This window comes from Halichondria panicea, chromosome 2 (genome assembly GCF_963675165.1).
Source record: "Halichondria panicea chromosome 2, odHalPani1.1, whole genome shotgun sequence".
Classification (NCBI taxonomy): Eukaryota; Metazoa; Porifera; class Demospongiae; order Suberitida; family Halichondriidae; genus Halichondria; species Halichondria panicea.
Window position 1 is genome coordinate 7,910,669 of NC_087378.1, and position 22,080 is coordinate 7,932,748.

Sequence of the window (22,080 nt, forward strand, 5' to 3'; positions counted from 1 at the left end):
GTAGGCAAAGATCGTTAATATAACTAACTATTTCTCAACTTGTAAACAATAATGCTGCAATGCTGAGAAGCCTAGCTCAGAGCCTGAGGTGTGCTGGATGGAGGCAGTTGTCACTGTCTCACGTGAGGAGAGTGAGTGAGGTGCCTCTTACAGCTGAGCACTACAATGTCACCAGAGGAGACTATGCAAAGGTTTTAATTCTATAAATATATTAGACTATACGTTGTGACGCGTCGTACCGTACACACCACACACCTTACACCATTTGGGGTAAATAATTGGGTATCCAAAAATAATCTAGTACAGCTTCACTGGACGATAATAATTGCCCAATGTTCAGCCTAAGACTTTTTTTTGTCGATCTCAGGTATCAGAACTGGACCTGCAGGAGTTCACCTCCATTCTTGGCAGTGAGGGAGTGATAACAGATCCCCATGATGTGGGACCATACAATGTGGACTGGCTCAGAATCGTTAGGTATAATGGCATAAACTAGAAGATTTCAGCCATCATTGAATTGTCGTACTTTTAGAGGTCAGAGTTCAGTAGTGCTGAGGCCTCGGACAACTGGTCAAGTCTCCAAGATACTATCACACTGCAATCAGAGGAGGTAGGATGTGTTACTCTGACAGTGTGTGTTATCATGAGCTTGCTAATAATGTCTCAGATTGGCTGTGGTACCACAAGGTGGCAACACTGGACTAGTGGGTATGCAATGGTCTACCAATGTTGATATTGCAAGTTCATTATAAGAGTACTTCTTCCCTGTGCAGGTGGCAGTAACCCAGTGTTTGATGAGATTGTATTGTCCACTTCTCTCATGAACCAAGTCATTAGTCTCGATGAAACTGCTGGTGAGGGACCACTCTATACAGACCATCTAGCCAGTATCTTGATGTAGCCCCATACACATCTGATCACCTCTTTATACTGAAACTTGTGCGAGTGCTGATCGAAACACAAGTGCTTCAACTGTCAATGCTCAGTTTTAGTTACAAGTTTAATATCATTCCCTGAGCCATTTTCTCGGGTCAATTCTCTCCTCCCGTTATTATTTGTTATAGCTCTATAACAACCTTATTTGTTATAGAGTTGACGTGAATCCCCCTCCCTTCCATATCAGGTATACTGGTGTGTCAGTCTGGGTGTGTGCTGGAGCAACTGGACGGGATGCTGGCTGAGAAGGGGCTCATGATGCCACTGGACTTGGGAGCTAAAGGAAGGTAAGGTTCACGGTGTTTTCTTATAAGAAATGGACTCATGCACAGAGGTTGCCTTGTGTTTTGTACACAATATGGATACCTAGCCTTTATAATTATCGCAGTTGGCCCTTCTTCAAGGTGGCCATTAAGAGGGGCTCCATTGTATTTTGTGTGTGGCTCCTACGATGAATTATAGTGTATACTGATGTGTGCCTTGCAGCTGTCAGATTGGTGGTAATGTATCTACTAACGCTGGTGGTCTGAGACTGTTGAGGTACGGCTCACTGCGTGGAAACGTGCTCGGAGTGGAGGCTGTGAGTGTGTGTGGTGTGTGGGTGGAGGCTGTGAATGTGTGTGTGTGTGTGTGTGTGTGTGTGGTGTGGGGGGGGTCTGTGTGTGCATTAAGGCTGTCAGACTATTGTATCTTTAGGTTCTGGCTGATGGCACTGTGATGGATTGTTTGTCGACAATGAGAAAAGACAATACTGGTAAAGACTATGTACTACACGTGTACCTATGTTCAGGTGGACTTTCCAATTGGTAAAATTATGTCCATATAATTATACCTTAGCGTTAAATAGAGCATCTTTGAAAACAGCGATAACTTGGTCCATTAACGTTAATTTTATGATTTTCTGGAAGATTAGAGAGAGGCCTTTCAGAAGATGTGTTAAAAATCAAAAGTCTATTTTCAGCCTGTTTTCAACAAAATACGGCCCACGGTCTTTTCCCGAAAATAGGGAATTATGTCCATTCCATATTTGGGATTTGAGCATACCATCTGAACGGGCTCCTTTTAAGCTTCTAGATAATCTACAATCGTTGAATATGGACCATCAGAACTCTAGTTACAGGGCCAACTGTTTAAAAATGGGTTACTACTTATGCGTTGTATTTTGTAGTTTGTTTTCATAGCATATAGTGTGATGGCCTAAATCTTTCAATTTTGAAGAAAAGCACAGGCTAGCTAATTATCCGGTGTGTACACTCATTACAGGATGCATGTGTGATCTGTACATACACTGACAGGTTATGATCTGAAGCAGCTGTTTGTCGGTGGAGAGGGCACTCTGGGGGTGATAACAGCACTCTCTATCCTGACTCCGCCTAAGCCCAGGTCGGTCAACGTGGCATACATGGGCTGTAATGACTTTGAGCAGGTCAAGCGTGTCTACACAACAGCTAAGAGAATGTTGGGAGAGGTCTTGTCAGGTGAGCACTTTGTTGAACTGTGAAGAATAAGCATTGTTCAGATACCTATGCTTCAGTTGAGTCTATACACGCACAGTTCTGTAGTTGCTAAGGGCTTTAGTTGTTTGCTTCATACATGTTCAATAGAATTAAATATTCTCTCGATAAGATATCGATCATTCTTTCTCAATTGTCCTCTCAGCTGTTGAGTTCCTGGACTCGCACTGCCAGAGAGTAGTGGAGCAGTACTGTCACTTGCCCAACCCCATCAGCCCCTCCCCTTTCTATGCACTTGTGGAGACCTCCGGCTCTAATGATGAACATGATAAGGAGGTGTGTATTTGTATCATAGCTACATAATTACATACTATTTACTTTTCTAGAAACTCAATTCGTTTTTGGAGTATATTATGGATGAGGGTATCATTCAAGATGGGACTGTGGCTACAGACTTGACAAAGGTAAACACAGAAACATTATTAGTGGCGTAGAAATCACGATGTCCTGTCTGTCAGGTTAAAGGATTGTGGGAACAGAGGGAGAGAATTGCCGAGGCACTTTTACTCGATGGAGTTGTATACAAGGTACTTGTACGTTAGCAGACTTGTTCTCTGTTGCACATTGTGGTTGTTTACAGTATGACGTGTCTCTACCACTGAGCGTGTACTATAACCTTGTGGAGATCATACGAGAGAGGGTCAAAGATGTGGCCAGGTGTACTGTGGGCTATGGACATGTTGGCGATGGTGAGCACACCTACTGCTTATTATTATGATCTTATGTAGAATAACTCGTCTGGAGGCCTGGCTTGATTTTCAATGTAGATTCTGGTTTACTATTGTTAATGTATCTTTATAGGTAATCTTCACCTCAATGTTGTTGGAGACACTCACTCGACTGACCTACTTAATCTGATAGAGCCCTTTTTGTTTGACTGGACAGGTAATATACAACCACTCCCTTGTACGTACATCAACACTCACACAGCCGCATAAACACCACCCACCACACAGCCTCACACATACCACCCACCCACCACACAGCCTCACACACACGCACACCACCCACCACACAGCATCACACACACCACCCACCCACTCCACCCATCACACAGCCTCACACAAGGGGAGCATATCTGCTGAGCATGGCTTAGGATTCAAGAAAGCACAATACATCTATCATTCTAAATCCTCTATAGCTGTGGACTTTATGAAGAACATTAAGAAACTTTTTGATTCCAATAACATTTTGAATCCTTACAAAACTCTGCCTTAACATATTCTATCTTATGTGTCGCAATGTAATGTATACCGATAATTAACGTACAAAGATTTTTGTTCTCAATGGCAACGAACATGGTGATTGCTTGACTCTGAGAATCAGCTCTTTATATTGATACATGTACCACCCATTCTATATTGTTTCCTCTGCATGTACTGGGAATCACATAATTGTTTTGCAATAATAATCAACATAGATTTTCAGCTTAGAACTACCACTATAGTAGTGAATGATATCATCATTTTTTGGCAATTAATTAAACCGCCTCATGCATGCCTGCAGGCTCTGATAATGTATTGTCTTCTCTCTGCTGGAGCATGGCTATATCAGAGTGGACTGCATGTTAATTGCTCCACACGAGAGCGAAGAGCAGCCACACTGTGAGTGAAAGTCCTGTGCATGAAGTTGTCTCAATAATTATATATACTGATTAGCTATAAATAAGGCAGATTCTGCCACCATAGTGCACTCTATACAACTATAATTATACTCTCTGCGTGCATGTTGGAATGGGTGATTCGGATTATAGTGCAAACCTCCAGCAGTTTAACAAGCACTTGTCAGCAGATTGGGAGGCTGATGAGAATAACAATGAATCTCATTGCAATGCCTATAATGTAGCATGCACACATGCATGCAGCAATCCTGACCTAGGAATAGTGCTTACTGCTTAGAAATTTAGCATCCAAGCCTTCCGCAGATAACTATACTTCTGTTGACATACCTGCGATCAAACTGTTAACTTCAAACAGTTGCTTACCTTTACTAAATTTGAAACAATTGACAGTGAATTTGACACTCATTATATAGATCTACACTGACATGTAGTTACGGAAGGTATGGTAGCTACGCAGTTAGTCATGTATATACGTCTTGAATTGTATAACTTTAATTAGTTATGTTGTAAGTGCATGCATGTATAAGCTAAATACTATCATATACATTACAGTACAAGTGATGCATGCATGCAGTATACATGTATATAATTATATAGCCGCCATTCAGAGCTGGTCCATGCAGCAGCAGCTATAGCTATGCATGGGCTATATCAGTAGAATATTTTACCCACGAATGAAGCGACCTTGCCTATATACCTTTACCTGCAGTGCAAGCAGCAACCACGAAAATAATGAATAATACTGCATGCTCAACCACGAATAATTTGCCCCCCGAAAATTATACCCGCTATAATTATATATACGGAATCTAAATGATTCTGCAAGTGGGCTCTTTACTATACTAATGCATGCAGCATGTAACCCTGCATGACCTCTCATATACCGCATTACTATATATAGAACATTTTGCGAATGAGCTAAATCAGCAGAAAAATTGACCCTTTGCAATTGTGTTCTGCATGGCAAGGATCGTGTGTTATTGTTGCGAATTGATCAACCCTCGAATATGCGAATTGATCAACCCTCGAATATGCGAATTGATCAACCCTCGAATATGCGAATTGATCAACCCTCGAATATGTTTGTTGCTCGCAAAACATTCTAATACAGTATACTGCTTAGAAATGTGCAAGCATCCTTCTGCAAATAACTATCATCCTTCTGTTGACATACCTGCGATCAAACTGTTAACTTCAAACAGTTGCTTACCTTTACTAAATTTGAAACAATTGACAGTGAAATTGACACTCATTATATAGATCTATATAATTATAACGCTCACAGAGATCTTATATAGTTAGCAGTATATATGGGAAGGTATGCATGCGCATGCAATCTTATAGGATGTCAAGCCATCATTCGAATTAGCGGCCGTCACGTCGTAGACCGAACAAACATGATGACATTTCTTCATTTGTTGAATATCCGCGATGGTACGACAGAGAAAAATTATACATGCATGCTTGAATTGCGGCAACCAATGACTGACCATGCATGTCAGGTTGAGACATTAATAAATTGTATATAGCTAAATTTAACAGGTAAAAAACTGTGTGTATCATGCATGTGGCAAGTTGTTACACAAGGCTATAAATAGATGACGTGTTAAATTGTACTGTTGCATTGGCACATTACTAACACATCATGCAGCTATAATTAACGGAGTTCCCACTATGAATTAAAACCATGCACTGTCCTTTTTTGAATCTGAAGTGAATGTTTGCTCCTAATATTAACTGTTAGTAAAAATCCACAAGCTTAATCATGCATGCATGCATGCATGTTGTGTAGTACATGTATACTACATGTGTACTGCATGCATGCAAGTTGCTAGGAGACATCTATAATAAGTAGTTACTGCTGGGAAGAGATGGCTGTGAATCACCAGTTATAGTTAGCTTGCCAGCAGTTACTGCACAGCATCAAAGTAACTGTCTCTAGCTTACAATGTTGACTAACAGGGCCAAATTGGTTGTTTGCCATATAGTGTCAGTCATCCTGCTCCTATATAATGAGAGCGTGTGCATCTATCAATCAAGTCTTCCAAAGACTCTTTGATGTGAATCAAGTTGAAGAAGAAAAAATCACCGATAAAGTGTCTGATAAAGCGTCTGATATATATAGGTATGTAGTTATATTATGTGCTAAATATACATGCAGATTGCCGATTATAATCATGCTCATTAAAGTTATCACTTTTTTTTACAGGTTCATCTTGAGGAAAAGTTTACAACTAGTGACCTCACCCCCATATATATACAGCTCTGTTCAATTAGACGTGGGTGCTCCCGACTGTGACTGTTTGAGTTGCAAAGAGAGACTTGTGAGTATATAGTATAATAGCAATAGCCTGCAGCAAGTACTTGGCATACATGCATGCATGAGTCCAATGTAATTGTATACCAATAGTATAATTATGTGCATGGTGATGTTATTGTTTGGGTATTAAGTCATAATTATGTGTTTATTCTGTATTTCCAGCTTAACTATACTCGTAGTTTTGCATAACAATCTCTAGCAAGTTGAATCGTAAAATAAAACTTCAAAGAAGCCTATAATTATGGCGATGGTGATACATTAATTCCTGCAGAACAGTCTCGTTCAACTATGGGTAGCAGCCCATCAGAATACAACGGCGCCAACTGTAGCGTGTGTGGGCGGAGTCTACCCCCCTGCAAGGATTGGAGTGGCTTTAAGCTACAAACAATCGACCGTGTGTTTCGTGTAGACCAAGTCTATGTCTTCCTAGGAGGCCAATACTACCGAATCAAGGGCCTACCCTCCTACTATTGTCCGACAGATTTCTGGGACCCTGAACGGAAGTTCGAAAAAGAGAAAGAGGTAAATGGTAGTAAAGAGGACAAGTTAAAACGACAGGAGTTGCTAAAACGAAAGGTGGAGCTAGAACGACAGGCGAAGCTAGAACGACAGGCGGAGCTAGAACGACAGGCGGAGCTAATAAAACAACAGGCGGAGCTAATAAGACAACAGGCGGTAGAGGAGCAAAAACGACAGGCGGAGCTAATAGCGCAACAAGTGCTAAGACAACAACAGGAGGCACTACGACAGGCGGAGCTAATAAAACAACAGGCAGAGCTAATAAGACAACAGGCGGTAGAGGAGCAAAAACGACAGGCGGAACTAATAGCGCAACAAGTGCTAAGACAACAACAGGAGGCACTACGACAGGCGGAGCTAATAAAACAACAGGCGGAGCTAATAAGACAACAGGCGGTAGAGGAGCAAAAACGACAGGCGGAGCTAATACTACAACAAGTGCTAAGACAACAACAGGAGGCACTACGACAGGCGGAGCTACAACGACAGGTGGCACAACGACAGGCGGAGCTAATACTACAACAGATGCTAAGGCATATGCGGATGGCAAGCCCGTCAGTGAGCCGGTCAGTGAGCCGGTCAGTGAGCCAGTCAGTGAGCCGATCAGTGAGCAGGCCATTTTCAGCCAGTACAAGGTCTCAAGCTCCAATACAAACAATGCGGGCACAATACAATGACAACATTCCCGATGATGCAACCTTCCTTGAGAATGAAACAGATGAGGAAATCGATACAGTTACTACTGATCTTGTCCAGGCTGTCAGCACCATTATCGAAAATCTCCAACACACCCCTAAAAAAAAGCAACAGCTTGACAATTGGTGGTTGAAGGCAGCCCAAACACTCCTGCTCACTCATTACATGCAGTCCAACAGTTTTCCATCTGCTGAGAAAGATCAGCTACTTGATTTTCTAGTCTTCCTTCAGACTGACCTTGGAGATGATGATTGCCTTGTACTTGCGGGAAGTCTTGCGCGCCTTACCGAAATCCGTCCCATCGATATGGCAACAACTTTTACCTTTGACGCTTCTCTTCCCCTAACAGCGATATTGGCCACCATTCTACTGCAAACAGCATCATATGGTAGCTCCCTGTGGATGCAGCGCTGTCTGTACACATACACCATGGCTAACACTGACGATGAAGTGATGCAAACAATGTACCTGAAAAGTGCTGGTGAGGACTGGACAACTAACCAACAAATGACCTTCTTCAAGTTGTGTAATGAAGCACTGCCAAACGAAGACCACAAGAAAATGTTACAAATGATTCAGACGTATTGTGTAAAGAGCGGATTTGTCATGCAAGCATTGGAAAAATCTCCTCAAACCGCACTGTCAGTTGTTGAAACAGAAATCAGGAATGAGCTTCCCCGACGTGTACACGATATCGGCATTAACATTAAACGAGTCGAACCGAATCATTTCAATATGAAGTCCATATTATGGGTCACTAAACGTGTTTTTTCTAGACTCCCCGCCTTATCCGTTGCAACCAATTATGAAATTACTCTCCAGAAAAATCTGGCGAGGAGCAAAATAGTTTTCAAGAATATTCGTAACTACCTGACAGATGACTTGGCTATGGCTGAAGTTATAATCACTCTCTGCTGTGCCTGCCTAAAATTCAAGGGATGGTATCCCCGCCGCCCACAAATAATGGCTCTCCTGATTTTGATCAACTTTGATCAACTTGACTTCAACTTACTTCTAGAGGCAATAACTGGTGAGGGAAAGTCCCTGATTGTGGTATTGTTTGCCGTAATTCTTGCACACCAAAACAAGCATATCGACGTGGTGACCAGCTCTCCTATCTTGGCTGTGCGAGATGTGGAAGAATGGGAGGAATTCTTCCAATACTTTGGAGTGACAGTCGGCCACAACACATCCCTCAACAGATATGAGAATGCTGATATGAATGAAGTACTGACCGATTGCTACAAGAAGCAAGTTGTCTACGGCACTGTGGGTAATTTTGCAGGTGACATACTCCGTCAAGAATTCGAGCAAAATAATATCAGACAAGGCAGACGATTTGATGTTGTAATCGTGGACGAGGTGGACATGCTGATGCTGGATGAAGGTGTTCAATTCACCTACCTCTCCCATAAAGCAGCCATTTTGAAGCATATGGAGCCAGTAGTAGCTGCCGTCTGGGGTATGGTTGGACCGCTGAATCTATGCAGGACCACCGATGGAGAAATCCTGTATGCTGGAAGCCCAAACTTATTCACTCAAGCCATTTATGAATGTCTTGACCCAGAAATCTCTCTTGTGCAATCTCACGAACATATCCTGTTAATTGCCAAGGATTTGGGAATCTTTACTGAGAATCAGTATGCAACATTACTGCAGGACGACCAAGAAGCTAAAAAGACAACTATTGCTGAGTTTACAATCGATCAAACCCTTGCATTGATTTCCGGCCTGGCTGATTACGAAAACATGCCCGAGTTTAAAGCTTACACTATCGATAGTGTGGGGGCATTGGAGGCTGTTACTGCTGTCGAGTATGAAGATTCTGCCGAGAAGCTCCTAATGCTTGGGAATGGTCTGGCTTGCATACTCAACACTCGCTACGAAATCATTGACAGGGGCACAGAAATCGTGAAAACAAAGCTCAATTTTTCCGACAAAGAGAGTGATGCAGTCATTAGGGTACCGAAACACTTGCAAGATTTTGTCATCAGTCAACTCCCAGCCTATGTAGAGAATGCTCTGCGTGCCCTTCACATGGAAGAAGACAGAGAATATGCCATCACGAAAGGCAATATAATTCCAGTTGATTTTCAAAACAGTGGAGTTATGGAGCTCAATAAGACATGGGGAGGGGGGCTACAGCAGATGCTCGAGATGAAACACGGTCTCTCCATGACTCCCATCTCTCTAGTGACCAACTTCATGTCCAACGTAGAATTCTTCTCGAGATACAAGGGTATCTATGGCATGTCTGGTACACTTGGTCTAGACGAACAAAGCAACGCCACTACCATCCTCCACGAGCTGTACAAAGTTGACGTCGGTAGTATTGGGACTTTTAAAGTTCAAAAATTAGTTGAGGAACCCGCTCTGATTGTGGAGAGCTATGAAAAATGGTTTAAGACAATTGTCGACATTGTCAGAAAAGAAAGTCAAGAGGTTGCATCCTGGAAGAAGGGCAGGGCCTCACTCATTCTCTGTGAAGACATTAGAACTGCCGAATACTTGAAGGCGTACTTTGTGGATACTGAGGACTGGCCAGAGGACAAGGTGTATCTGTACGCTCACAGTAACTCTGAGCAACTCTCCAGCATCGATAAGATGTTTGGTCCTGGTGAAATCATCATTGCCACTAACCTTGCCGGTAGAGGTACTAACATCAAAGTGACGGATGAAGTCAATGCAAGTGGTGGTCTGCTCTGTCTGATGACATTCCTGGCTCGAAACAGGAGAGTGGAGTTACAAGCCTTTGGCCGAACAGCCCGTGGAGGCCAGCCTGGATCTGTTCGTTGCATTCTCAACTATGCTACCATGCCAGCAAAGTACTATGGGATGAATATCGAAGAGATCAGAAGTATGAGGGCTGAGGATGAATCAATTCGTCTGAGAGAGCTGCTAGACAGTGACGTAAAAGAGGTTCAACTCAAGGAAAAACTGTTCAAAGAATATTGCCACTTCCTGCAAAACGTATATAAAAAGAGTGATGGAAGAGATGACCAAACAGTCATAATTAATGCCTACAACGAGATGTGGGCTCAGTGGCTGATGATGAGGAGCAATAAAGTGGAGATGCTGCTGGAAAAAAATTTAACTAGTGAGCTTCAAGGCAAGCTAAATGGCGATTGGATACCTAAATTTTCAGCCCATCCTATTTTTCCCTCCACTTTTGTTGCTGCAAATTTCTATCACTATATCCAGTTCGGCAACCAGATTCTCACATCAGCAGATGAGGATGAAGACACTTTGTGGGCAATTCCTCACTACTCAATGAGCATACAATTGGAGCCACAATACTCAACCATTGCTTATTACAACCGTGCTTACGCTATGATTGTATCCGAGAGACCAGACAACAAGAAGAATGCCAGAGCAGACATTGAAGCTGCTATTGCGGGCCTCGACCTATACCTTGGTGAGGTGTCTACAGTCACCCAGTGTGTGGCCACTGTTGGACAGACAAAAGTGTTTGAGAGAAGAGAAGCTAATGACTTTGGTGATGGAGAACTAAAAGCCGACATGAATTCTCAAGTCCTAGCTCGTTTTGAGATCCTTCATTTCGTACGGGAGAAAATGCAAGAAGCCATTCAGAAGATCGACTCCATCAGTGGAGACATCATTGCCAAGCCTGTCGGTATTTTCGCTCTCCTCCCAGAAGCTGACCACACCATTTCCCTGGAGTTGGCTAGAATGTGGGAACTCGGGCTTGAGATTGTGTATACAATTGAAAAGAAGCCTCGCTTCGTTTGGGAGGCACTGATTGTGTTCTTATTGGGTGTGGCTCAGATTGTGGCTGGTGTGCTGTTGACAGTGTTCACTGCCGGGGCTGCAGCACAGTTTGGAATGGGCCTCATTGGAGAAGGTATCTCTGACTGCATTGACGGTATTGAGGGTATGATTACTGGAGAATTCAGTTGGGCAGAGTGGGGCATCTCTAAGGCAACTAGCATCGCTCTGTCCCTCGTGACAGGAGGTTTGAGCCGTCTCGCTTCCACTGGACTCAAAGCTATCAAGCATGGCTTCAAGGCGGCTAAGCGAGCTGGAAAAACACTCAAGTCCATTCCTAAGATGGTGGGCAGCACTACCAAGAGTGCTGCTAAAGCAAACCTGAAAACTGCTTCCAAGTATGTGGCAAAGGAATCTGTCATGCAGGGAGTTTCGTATGGGACTTCTAAAATCTTAAACTTGGCTGTCAATGAAGTTACTAAGTTGATTGGAGAAAAATTGAAGGAGAGTTTCCTCAGAATAATTCGTACGTCCTTCACATCTGGCTACCTGGGACAGGTGGTCGATGGCAGATTCATTGCTGAGCTGAATACATACTACAAGGACAAAGCAAACGTTCCAGCCTCCATGTTGAGCAGTGGCAAGAAGATCTTTAGCAATGTTGGGGAATCTGTCACTAGCAAACTCAACAACAACTCTGAAATAAAAGAGCGAATAACTACAACATCCTTGGATCTTTTCGCAGAACTTTCACAGAAGAGCAAAAAGTTGAAAGGGATTGCAAACTTTGCACAATCGGCTATCGTTTTGACAATAGTGACCGACACAGTGGCCAGTTTAGGTTTCCTAGTGGATGAGTTTCCAACGAAAATGGAAGACGTTAGCCGAGAATTCATCGAAGATCAGAAAATTGTAATGTCCGGCAAGTCTGCTGATCCATACAGAGGCTACAGTTGTGCGAACAAACTCAAGAACGATCTTGCTGATCACGCTGGCGATGTCTTTGCTAATGCAGTTGAAGTTCTTTTGCAAGGGAAATTGCGTCCACTTGTCGGTACCGGCTCAATGTCACACAGGTTCAACAGATTGACCCACAAAGTTGTAGGAAACTATGTGCTCAAGACAGACAAAACGATTGAAGATATAAAGAGTATTCAACATGCCAATTATATACGTGCAGTTGGTTTTGATACTGGTTCTGGACGCGCCAGCAACATTGCACTGGTCAAGGTCTACACCAAGAAGATGGCTAGCTCTGACACTCCTGGGTCTCTGATGGAGCTGAGAGTAGCCGCCGAACACTATGGCCAGAAGGTCACCATCTACACTGAGAAAAATGGCAAGCTCATCAAAGATACCGTTATTAATCCGTCCAACAAGAAGACACAAGATGAGATTAAATTGGTGTATATCCCCCCACCTAATCCCAATTCAGTTGGCCATTACGATGTCTTGATCAGTGGAGTTCGTAAGAGAGTTGAAGCTGACCAGAGCAACTGTCTGTTCCACGCGTATGCCTTCTCACGAAAATCCGACCTCACACGCTCACAACTCAAACAAGAGGCTCTATGGTTGAGACAGACTGTTGTTGATGACATTGCTAATAATCCCGGTAAATTTGCCGAGCATATCAAGCTTAGAGTACAAATGGACAATCTCCGCAGAGGAAATCGATTTGCCTTGATTGGAGCCGGACCACGTGATGAAGGAACTAAGATCCTGGATGGTTTCTACAAGCAAGAAGCCAAAGGAGATAAGATTTTCACTATGTATGAGCAGGCAAATGGCGTCAAATGCAAGGCCTGGAGAAGGTACAACAAAAATCTCACTGTGGACGCTAATGGTGATGTTCAAGAATCAGATGCTCGATTGCAAGACTTCGAAGTTGAGATGGAGGGTCTCAACCTGGCAACTGCCGCTGGAAAGCGTTGCTGGGATACTAAGCCAGTGGTGGGCATGATAAAACGCGGTCCTGGTGCAGATGCTAGGGACTCTGAAGTATCATACCACTTGTGTCCTAGTCGAGGGGGAGCTAATGCAGGAGACCAGTATGCTAACGCTATACCTGCAAGCGCACATTACAACAACCTTGAGAAGTACATCTGGACTAAACCAATGAAACAGATGCTGGGAAGTAAAAACTTCTCAATGACAGTGAAAGGACTCTGTGGAGGATTAGATGAACGAATGTATGATGGAAAACGAGATATCGACGCTCCAACAAAAGATTTGCTATCTAAGAGGTATGCCTTGATTGAAAAGAAAGAGCCAAGGGCATACAGGCTACTATCTGGGTCAAGTTTCATTATCAAAATACCACCTGGAGTCACTTTAACTGCGACTGATATTAACGATATAAGTGAGGCTACATTCAAGAGTGATGACGATATTGGAACCGACACTAACCTTGCTGATGGAACAATATCAATTATTATGCCTACGGATAGCGAGCTGTTCATACCTAATGACCTCACCAGGTTGCAGCCCAATGGAGAGTTGTATGCGGGTGAGCTGGTCCATGCAAGGATGAAGCAGCCAAAACTGAAGGTTCACAGATCAGTACCGTATCGGGTCAGGGCCCCGGCCCCAACTCCTGCAAAAACGCCACAAGACAAGCTTGATTTTGCAAGGGATTTTGCCCTGTTTATTGCTTGAAGCATTAAAAAAAACTTTTGTTATGTAGTAACTTGTAGTTGTAGTTGTAGTCTTATCTATATAGTGTGTAGGGTTCAAGAGCCAATCAGAGTTAGTATACCGTCATATAGCATGAATGAAACATGAACAGAGCAGACTGTTTAGTTTAGGTTGAGTATATTCATAGCATAGCTATAGTATTTTTTGTTAGCTTATTCTGAGTTTTATGTAGACTCTATAGATCTAGTTATGATCCTTATATGCTGAGTAGTATAATTATCGATATGTCTGTGGAGTGCATGCATGTGCATTTATATATATATATGGGGCTATATAGCTATAGAGTACAACTGCAGAATCCGATGCATGACACACTTAAAGGCTTTGATCTAATTATCGTCACATCAAATTCAGTGCCAAGGACTGAGCTCTGAGTTCTATACTCATCTCGAATAGTGTGTGCATGCATGCATGGGTCCAATGTGACTAGATATATCTGCATGCAAACTTGCTGGGAATAATATTGGGGTAAGCGAGGCGAGTCTCTACTACCTAACTATCTGTGTCTATGTACGTACTGTCAGGAGCACATCTGCCACACGAAACTTATTCAACGAAATGTTTTTTAATAGAAGCAATTTTCCGTGAGATAGACATCTAAATCCAGGCCTGTATACATTTAAATTTTGTACAAGCCTGGATTTAGGTATGACAATCTGTGGCCATATCATTATTGCTACACAACGTACTAGCCTCGATTCCAGGCCGCGAAGACTTTCTTCGCGGCCTGGAATCGAGGCTAGATTGCTACATCAAATTGAAACTGTGTTTGGTAAAGATCCTTGCTTTCAAATTTCCAGATTACAAGAGGGGCGTGGCACACACATGCATTCACATGCTCAACCAGGAAGCGACCGGTTGAGTGGCCATTGAATTGAAGTGGTCTAGTTATTTTTTGTCTCAAGTGCGTTTGGTGTTTTTATCAGAGGCTGATTTCTCCATCCATGAGAGGAAACAACAGTGTGAGTTGGTGTACGCGTGTGTCTGTGTGAGTGAACTGGTTTAAATTGTCACACATTGAAGTTCATTGAAGCCTACCCAAATTTCTTAACCTAGTCTAGTCTAGTCTAGTCGTGTGTTGTAAATTGCTCTGACACATTGTAGTTGACATTGTAGTTGAACATTTACTGTGTACCATAATTTATAAATCGTCTACTCCACTAAATAAGTATAATACGTTTGTGAACATGTACGAAAATTATAAATAATATTATTCATTTGCCCAGTGCTATAATTATTAGCGGTGCTTTAGTTCACTTGTATTAGCTTATGTTATAAGACCTCTTGCGTGATTAGAAATCCCACTTTGATTAACAGTATAAATGCTTCTTTGATGATAATAATTATCGTCTGATTACCAATACCCTATTTGCCAAGAATGCTATTAAAGCATGGGATACATTACTGGACAAGATGCTGGATGACATGATGGCGGTGGTGCAATACTACACCAAAGGGCTTGAATTATGATACTGCATATTCATTGTAGGTTCACAATGCAGGGGATACTGTATTTATAATTATGGCATGAACTGATTAACTCTGACCTCACTTTGCGTGAATACTTTTAGGCTTTACTTTCACTGTTTTTGCTAGTTGTTTTGCAGCTGTCTGAGTGTGTGTGCTTACGAGTTCTATTAGCCACTAAGTCTGTTAGTAATTAACAGATGTTCCCACGTACATACACTGTGCGTTGTGTGTGAACGACTGTGGCTGTAAGGTCACTAATGGTCAGCCAGTCAGTTGGGGGTAGTTACTTGTATGGTATGGTTTCTTTGAATCTGCACTTCATTTTCATTGTACGTCTGCTTCCGTATTCGTGTACTGTATATATGATGTGTACGTACGTATGTGTGTACCAGTTACTTCCTCGCCTGTTGCTATTGTTTTATTACTATGTTGGTCATCTCTCTCTAAAAAAAATTTACTGTAGAACAATGCAAATTTGTGGCTTTTATAATCTGTGTCATGTATATAGGATGTTGGGCTCTCAACTTGGCCACCTTTTGATGCTTAAAATAGCACTGCTCCAAATCACTCCTTATAAAGAAAGAATGCATTCATGGCACTCTCACTGTATTATTAGCCCATTGCTGATTCTATTGATAAATCATTAGTTTAGTCACCTTTTGTTGACCTTTTGAAGCTGCATGTGCAATGGTAGTGCAACACACCGACACTGTCTGTAAACCAAGTTTGTCTTACCGTACGTACACGCCTATTTATTTTGTCAACTTTTTCTGCAGGCCTTCGGCAAAATTGGACAAACTTTTATGGAGTTTTTGAAGGGGAGCTGTGGCGATTGGTGCCTAGCGCAGCACTGCTGAACTTCTGCTCGTTATAATAATCACTCCCTTCTCAACTGGAAACGAAAACATCGGACAACGAAAACCCACCCACGTTATTGCACTCTTGACCAGTCACTCGTCTGTGTGTGCAAAATTAGGAGTTAATATACTCATTCAGTGTAGAGCTGAGTTGCTCTTCACAAAATTATTAGGAGGCATTCTACGCAAAACTTTTATCTCTCACGTATATACATTGTCAGTGTGAGCTTTTCTATTCTGTTTTAAGCTGCTTGCTGACTTGCTGGAATGTAGGCTTTTAGTGTAGTCTTATTTCACACTCAGATTTATTGTCAAAAGTACAAAGTTATTTATTTATTTATTATAATTATACAGTCTTTTCTTTCTCTCTTTTATATTCGCTGTGTGTTAGCTAGTTGACATGACAGCCAACAACCATCGTAGTAGACCCACTCAGCCCGGGGCCCCGGCGCTTATTGAGCACGATACTCTCAAGTTTCTCATCGTCAATAATCCAGCTCAAGCCACTCTACCACAGTTTGTGAAGGTCAGTTTTGTGTGTGTGTGTGAGCCTACTAAGGGGTTTAGGTTAGCATCTGTTGTGTGTGTGTGTGTGAGCCTACTAAGGGGTTTAGGTTAGCATCTGTTGTGTGTGTGTGAGCCTACTAAGGGGTTTAGGTTAGCATCTGTTGTGTGTGTGTGTGTGGGTAGGTGGGTGAAACCTCCAGCTAAATCAACACATCATGTGATAGACCTCCTGCGAGCTACAGAATGCAAAAGTTATGAATAATCGAAATCATGTGTTTTGCAAGTGTGTTTGTCTTTTCAGTTGAGTGTCTGTTAGTAAGTAGTGCTTCTGTATACACATACGGCTTTGTCAACTGAAAGCATCTTTGAATAGCTGCTTAGCATATCAGAACACGGCTGCTTCTGTTTATGCCCCAAATGTTCAAAAACTTTCAGCGGTTCTTTAAAAGGGTCGCTGGTATGTGTAGGAGTGTAAGCTAATCCGTTGTTGAACTCTAAATAAAGAACATCTCTGATTGATCTGTGTGGTTATTGTATATAGCTTAATCTTGTGTGAAACTGTACATTGAGCTTATAGTGTTTGTTCTGCCTTAAGGGTCTTACTGAAAGTGATCTTGCATATAAATTATTATACAACTGTTTTCTCAACGTGACTGTGACAGGTTTCCTATTGTTGTATGCTTTCTGTATATAGGAGTTGAAGAAGAACAATGTGAAGGTTGTGGTGAGATGCTGTGAGCCCACCTACAGTACAGAGTCCCTCACTGAAGAAGGCATTGATCTCATGGTAGGCACATGCCCCGCACACGCACACGCACACACACACACGCACACACACACACGCACACACACACACACACTGCATATGCCCCACACACACACACACACACACACACACACACACACTGCATATTGAGGCATTTTAGGGTCTTTTGTAGGTGATTTGAGAGAGTGCTCTGGTGATCTGTTTGTCATACATGTACACAGTCAACTGTAATGCCTGTTGTTGACCAGTGTGTTACATAAATATATAATGTTGTGTTATGCTATTGTATGTTCACACTTCCATTGTCACCCTGTGTATAGGAATGTGAATTTGCTGACGGTGCTGCTCCCCCCTCGAGTGTAGTGAGTCAATGGCTGGAGTTAGTTGAGGAGACATTCAAGAAGGAGCCCACTGGGTGCATTGCTGTCCATTGTGTGGCGGGACTGGGCAGGGCCCCCGTGTTGGTGGCCATAGCTCTCATTGAACACGGGATGAAGTATCATGCCGCTGTGGAGTACATCAGACAGTAAGTACAGAGGGGAGGGGCATGTCATAGCCTGGAATGCAAGCATTTTGCACTTAATACACAAAAACCTGAGTGCACAAATTTTAAATTTTTGTGTAGGCAGAAATATCTGAAATTAATGCCTGCATTCAGTAGCTACTGTAGTAGAGTCAGTTCCAACTCCCCCACACCTATATCCCCACACATAGATATCTATTACCAGTAGATGACTGCTCATGTATTAATAATGAATTCTCTCTCTCCCCTCTCAGGAAACGAAGAGGGGCAATCAATAAGAAACAGATCGAGTTCCTTGAGAGCTACAAGCCCAATAACAAGAAGTGCTCCGTGATGTAGCCACTGACTGGGGCACACGCACACACACACACCATACAACTACTAGCAGCTGCCTCTATATATAGGATCATGCATAGCAACAAAGTGAACACCTCAACCTATAATTATGTTATTATGATGGACATGTGCTGTTGTATTTATTTGTAGTAGAGAGTTCGTATACTTTCCATGTGTGTGTAGCATGCATGGAAGCACTGGCTGGTAGCTAGCTTGGAAGGAATTTTGTTATGTTATATATAACTGTGAAACAGTTTTTGTGCCAGTGTGACTGAATGATAATGAATTTTCAATGACACTTAATTAATTGCTTGATGTTGTCATCATTACTTACAATTATGCCAAATGAGTATAATATTATATAGAATGAAGCGTATGCATGTACATTGTACCATAATAATGCTTACCTCAGCACTTTTACATGTAGTATTGGCCAGACAGAAAACTTTCATTTTTTGATATTCTACTCCACAAAATATAAATCACATGAGTCAGACAATAAACAGTTACACACACCCTCTATCAGCTACGCACAGTGCTACTCATGATCAGTCAGTGTGCTTGATGCAGACTGTCTTAACCTCCGTGTAGAAGTCGAGCGAGTCTTTGAAACCTTCCCTCCCTACTCCTGATTTCTTGGCTCCACCGAATGGCATGTTAAGGTCTCGAACCAGCCAGCAGTTCACCCAGACAGTGCCCACCTGAACACAGGGAACAGCTGTTATACAACAGTGTAGTGCAACACTGTACTGTTACTGTTAGGGAATTTCGTGTAAGGACAAATTTAGTAATTAGTAGAAGCTCAAAATTCAAGATAATAATGTAACTGTGCAATGACAACTGTGCAATGACAAATTTAAGCAATATAGTAGAGACAGACATAATAAAATAATTATGACTGGGCTACCCCCCCAGGGAGCTTACATCAAAAGCCACCCACTGGGCTACCCCCAGACAGACCCCCCAGACAGCTTACATCAAGAGCCTGTGCCACTCTGTGGGTGGTCCCGGAATTCTCAGACCAAACACACGCACAAAGACCATACTTGACGTTGTTGGCTCTTTCAACCGCCTGCACGTGTGAATACATCAAAGAGAGAGAGAGAGATTAAAACACTAGAGAGGTCACAGCTGGACTAGAGTAGGATTACAAGAATCCTTATAACAGTGTCCATCAAGTAACAGTCATGTCTATAATTATGGTATACATAGTTTGTGTTGTGCATATAATTAATATGTGTGAGATTGTATATGTATGATTGAGCAGCTAGGAGAAAATAACTAGAACTTTTAAACTACCATAGTCAGGGGATGTTCGTACCTCCTCTTCTGTCTTGAAAGGGACGATGCATGTGACAGGCCCAAACACTTCCTCCTGCATCAGCTTGCTGTCATCAGTCACATCAGTGATGACAGTCGGACGCATGAAATAGCCGTTCTTGTTCCTCTCTGGTAGGGCCAGCTCCTCCACCCCGTGCCCACACTGCACATTGCAACCCTCCCTCCGGGCCAAGTCCACGTATCCCGTCACCTTGGTCAAGTGCTCCTTGCTTACCAAGGCTCCCATTTTGTTGGTACTGTCAGTCGGGTCACCTACTGTCATTTGTCTATGTGTGTGTGTGTGGGGGGGGGCGGGGAAAGATGAGACAAATACCGAGCATGTTGAACTATACACCAACTACACGTATATACTAGTAAAGTATGAAAAACCTATTTTAGGGCTGGAACTATGTACACACACGATTGGTCCATCTATTCAATGCTTGTGAGTGGCTCTGGTTAATAATATTATCAAGAGTCTGGTTAATTTGCTGCTCAGCAATGGGGGGCGAAAGAGAGAGCATGGGAGGCTATTCTAATAGACCATATATTATTAGTTGAACTGCTAACCTACTCACTTGGTGAGTTTGACAAATCTCTTCACAAACTCCTCATAGATGCCCTCCTGCACAAAGATGCGACTGGTGGTGAGGCAAATCTCACCCTGGTTGGTGAAGGAGGATCGTATCATAGCAGGGAGACACTTGTCGAGGTTGACATCATCAAACACCACTCCTGCGTTCTTACCACCCAGCTGCGGACACACGAGAAGAAATACATGTGTATAATTATAACTGTTGGGAATACAGGAAAGGGCAGCTATAATACACAAGCAGTACGAGTTGTATGTTACTGTATAATTATGTCTTAAGTCCTGAAATAGGGTTAAGATCAATTAACATGTAATTCTAAGAAACCTCCGTAACTTCAATGCAAGGACTTGGGAGGAAAAAGGATTATAATTATAATTATATATCTGATGAAGAGAGTTGAGGGAATCCAGTACCTCAAGAGAGAGTCTCTTGATGTAAGGAGCAGTGACACTCTGTATCCTCTGTCCAACCAGAGTGCTCCCAGTGAAGGAGATGATGGGAACAAGAGGATGCTTCACAATGGCCTCCCCCACCGTGGGACCAACACCATACACCATGTTCACCACACCAGGGGGTAGACCTGGAGGGGGGGGGCACAATTCATGTATGCATGGAAATAATGGAAAAATTGAGGGAATTTCAAAAAATGTCCATCATACGAAAAATTTGCAACCTCACACGAAAACTATACATCTATACTGTACCAATTCCACTGTAACTGTAAGCTTTATAGCCAGTGCACAGTGACACTGTACACACACTCACCAGCCTCCTTCATAACCTCAGCCAGTAGGTGAGCTGTGAGAGAGGTCATCTCACTGGGTTTACACACGACAGTACAGCCGGCACCAATGGCTGGAGCTATCTTAAAGGAGAGGAGATAGATGGGAAGGTTCCACGGTGATATGAGGCCGGCGACTCCAATAGGGGAACGACACGTGTAGTTAGTAGCTCCTTTGTCAGTTTGGACAGTCGACCTGCAGGACGAGAAGTGGATATGAGAGCTCATCTTCTTAGACGTTGCACTTTAAAAACAACCTAGTAAATTCTCTTGCAAGTTCAGGGTGTTATGGAATCTTAACTTGCTGAACAATTATTACAGCTGGCTAATAATATAAACCTCTAGCATTGATATTGAAGCACTCACGTCTCAATGGTGTGCATTATGGCTGAAGCAAAGAATCTGAAGTTGTGGCAGCAGCGATCGATGTCGACGGCCTTGGCCAGCCAAACGGGTTTGCCCTGATCTCTAGACTCGGCACTCGCAAATTCATCTAACCTTGAATCGACCAATTCTGCAATCTTGTTCATAAGTCGAGCTCTCTCTCGAGGTGGAGTCTTCGACCATCTGCGATGAAGGAATTCAAAGGCCGTATTATAAAGAAAAGTTATGTACATATAAAGCTAGGTGCATGTAGTACAGTATGATGGTGTACAGTCGAGTCGAGTCAGTAGCCTCACTCTTTAAAGGCTTCCTTTGCAGCCTGCACAGCTTGCTCCACCTCTTCTTCCCCGCTGTCAGGTACTTTGAGATGCACCTTGCCAGTTGCAGGGTTGTAGCTGTCAATATGGCGACTGCAACGCACAAACTCGCCCCCAATGAAGTTAGGCAGCTCCTGCAAAGTAGCCATTTTTGCTGACTAGGGAACTAGTTATGTGTTAGTTGTATGAACGACCTTTCC

The 22,080-nt window shown here is 42.7% G+C and overlaps 4 protein-coding genes across 4 annotated transcripts; 3 read left to right on the top strand and 1 right to left on the bottom strand.

The window, feature by feature from the left end:
• The first annotated feature begins 8 nt into the window (after positions 1 to 8).
• Positions 9 to 3,743, top strand: LOC135332157 (D-2-hydroxyglutarate dehydrogenase, mitochondrial-like). Its single transcript, XM_064527506.1, has 15 exons — positions 9 to 191; positions 368 to 477; positions 533 to 610; positions 668 to 708; positions 774 to 854; positions 1,124 to 1,223; positions 1,423 to 1,516; positions 1,633 to 1,690; positions 2,232 to 2,414; positions 2,596 to 2,726; positions 2,777 to 2,854; positions 2,909 to 2,977; positions 3,031 to 3,139; positions 3,252 to 3,335; positions 3,508 to 3,743. The coding sequence occupies exons 1-15, from the start codon at positions 60 to 62 to the stop codon at positions 3,666 to 3,668; spliced, it is 1,509 nt and encodes a 502-aa protein (XP_064383576.1). The 5' UTR covers positions 9 to 59; the 3' UTR covers positions 3,669 to 3,743.
• A 2,350-nt stretch (positions 3,744 to 6,093) lies between these two features.
• On the top strand, positions 6,094 to 14,250 carry LOC135331530 (uncharacterized). Its single transcript, XM_064526729.1, has 3 exons — positions 6,094 to 6,196; positions 6,281 to 6,395; positions 6,663 to 14,250. The coding sequence occupies exon 3, from the start codon at positions 6,680 to 6,682 to the stop codon at positions 13,985 to 13,987; it is 7,308 nt and encodes a 2,435-aa protein (XP_064382799.1). The 5' UTR covers positions 6,094 to 6,196; positions 6,281 to 6,395; positions 6,663 to 6,679; the 3' UTR covers positions 13,988 to 14,250.
• Positions 14,251 to 14,827: 577 nt separating this feature from the next.
• On the top strand, positions 14,828 to 18,788 carry LOC135331542 (PRL-1 phosphatase-like). Its single transcript, XM_064526743.1, has 5 exons — positions 14,828 to 14,988; positions 16,273 to 16,879; positions 17,555 to 17,647; positions 17,947 to 18,152; positions 18,404 to 18,788. The coding sequence occupies exons 2-5, from the start codon at positions 16,754 to 16,756 to the stop codon at positions 18,486 to 18,488; spliced, it is 510 nt and encodes a 169-aa protein (XP_064382813.1). The 5' UTR covers positions 14,828 to 14,988; positions 16,273 to 16,753; the 3' UTR covers positions 18,489 to 18,788.
• Positions 18,789 to 18,923: 135 nt separating this feature from the next.
• Positions 18,924 to 22,067, bottom strand: LOC135331534 (2-aminomuconic semialdehyde dehydrogenase-like). Its single transcript, XM_064526733.1, has 8 exons — positions 21,860 to 22,067; positions 21,546 to 21,746; positions 21,164 to 21,375; positions 20,812 to 20,978; positions 20,384 to 20,559; positions 19,807 to 20,092; positions 19,462 to 19,557; positions 18,924 to 19,186 (listed from the first exon to the last, which is right to left on the bottom strand). The coding sequence occupies exons 1-8, from the start codon at positions 22,027 to 22,029 to the stop codon at positions 19,034 to 19,036; spliced, it is 1,461 nt and encodes a 486-aa protein (XP_064382803.1). The 5' UTR covers positions 22,030 to 22,067; the 3' UTR covers positions 18,924 to 19,033.
• Between the last annotated feature and the right edge of the window lie 13 nt (positions 22,068 to 22,080).

Coding starts and splice junctions, on each gene's coding strand:
- LOC135332157 (XM_064527506.1), top strand. CDS start 60: ATGCTGAGAAGCCTAGCTCAGAGCCTGAGGTGTGCTGGATGGAGGCAG. Junction 611..667: donor TCACACTGCAATCAGAGGAG/GTAGGATGTGTT, acceptor ATAATGTCTCAG/ATTGGCTGTGGTACCACAAG. Junction 1,224..1,422: donor GACTTGGGAGCTAAAGGAAG/GTAAGGTTCACG, acceptor TGTGCCTTGCAG/CTGTCAGATTGGTGGTAATG.
- LOC135331530 (XM_064526729.1), top strand. CDS start 6,680: ATGGGTAGCAGCCCATCAGAATACAACGGCGCCAACTGTAGCGTGTGT.
- LOC135331542 (XM_064526743.1), top strand. CDS start 16,754: ATGACAGCCAACAACCATCGTAGTAGACCCACTCAGCCCGGGGCCCCG. Junction 16,880..17,554: donor CTCTACCACAGTTTGTGAAG/GTCAGTTTTGTG, acceptor TTCTGTATATAG/GAGTTGAAGAAGAACAATGT. Junction 18,153..18,403: donor GCTGTGGAGTACATCAGACA/GTAAGTACAGAG, acceptor CTCCCCTCTCAG/GAAACGAAGAGGGGCAATCA.
- LOC135331534 (XM_064526733.1), bottom strand. CDS start 22,029: ATGGCTACTTTGCAGGAGCTGCCTAACTTCATTGGGGGCGAGTTTGTG. Junction 21,747..21,859: donor GCAAAGGAAGCCTTTAAAGA/GTGAGGCTACTG, acceptor CCTTCATCGCAG/ATGGTCGAAGACTCCACCTC. Junction 20,979..21,163: donor TGAGGTTATGAAGGAGGCTG/GTGAGTGTGTGT, acceptor CCCCCCCTCCAG/GTCTACCCCCTGGTGTGGTG.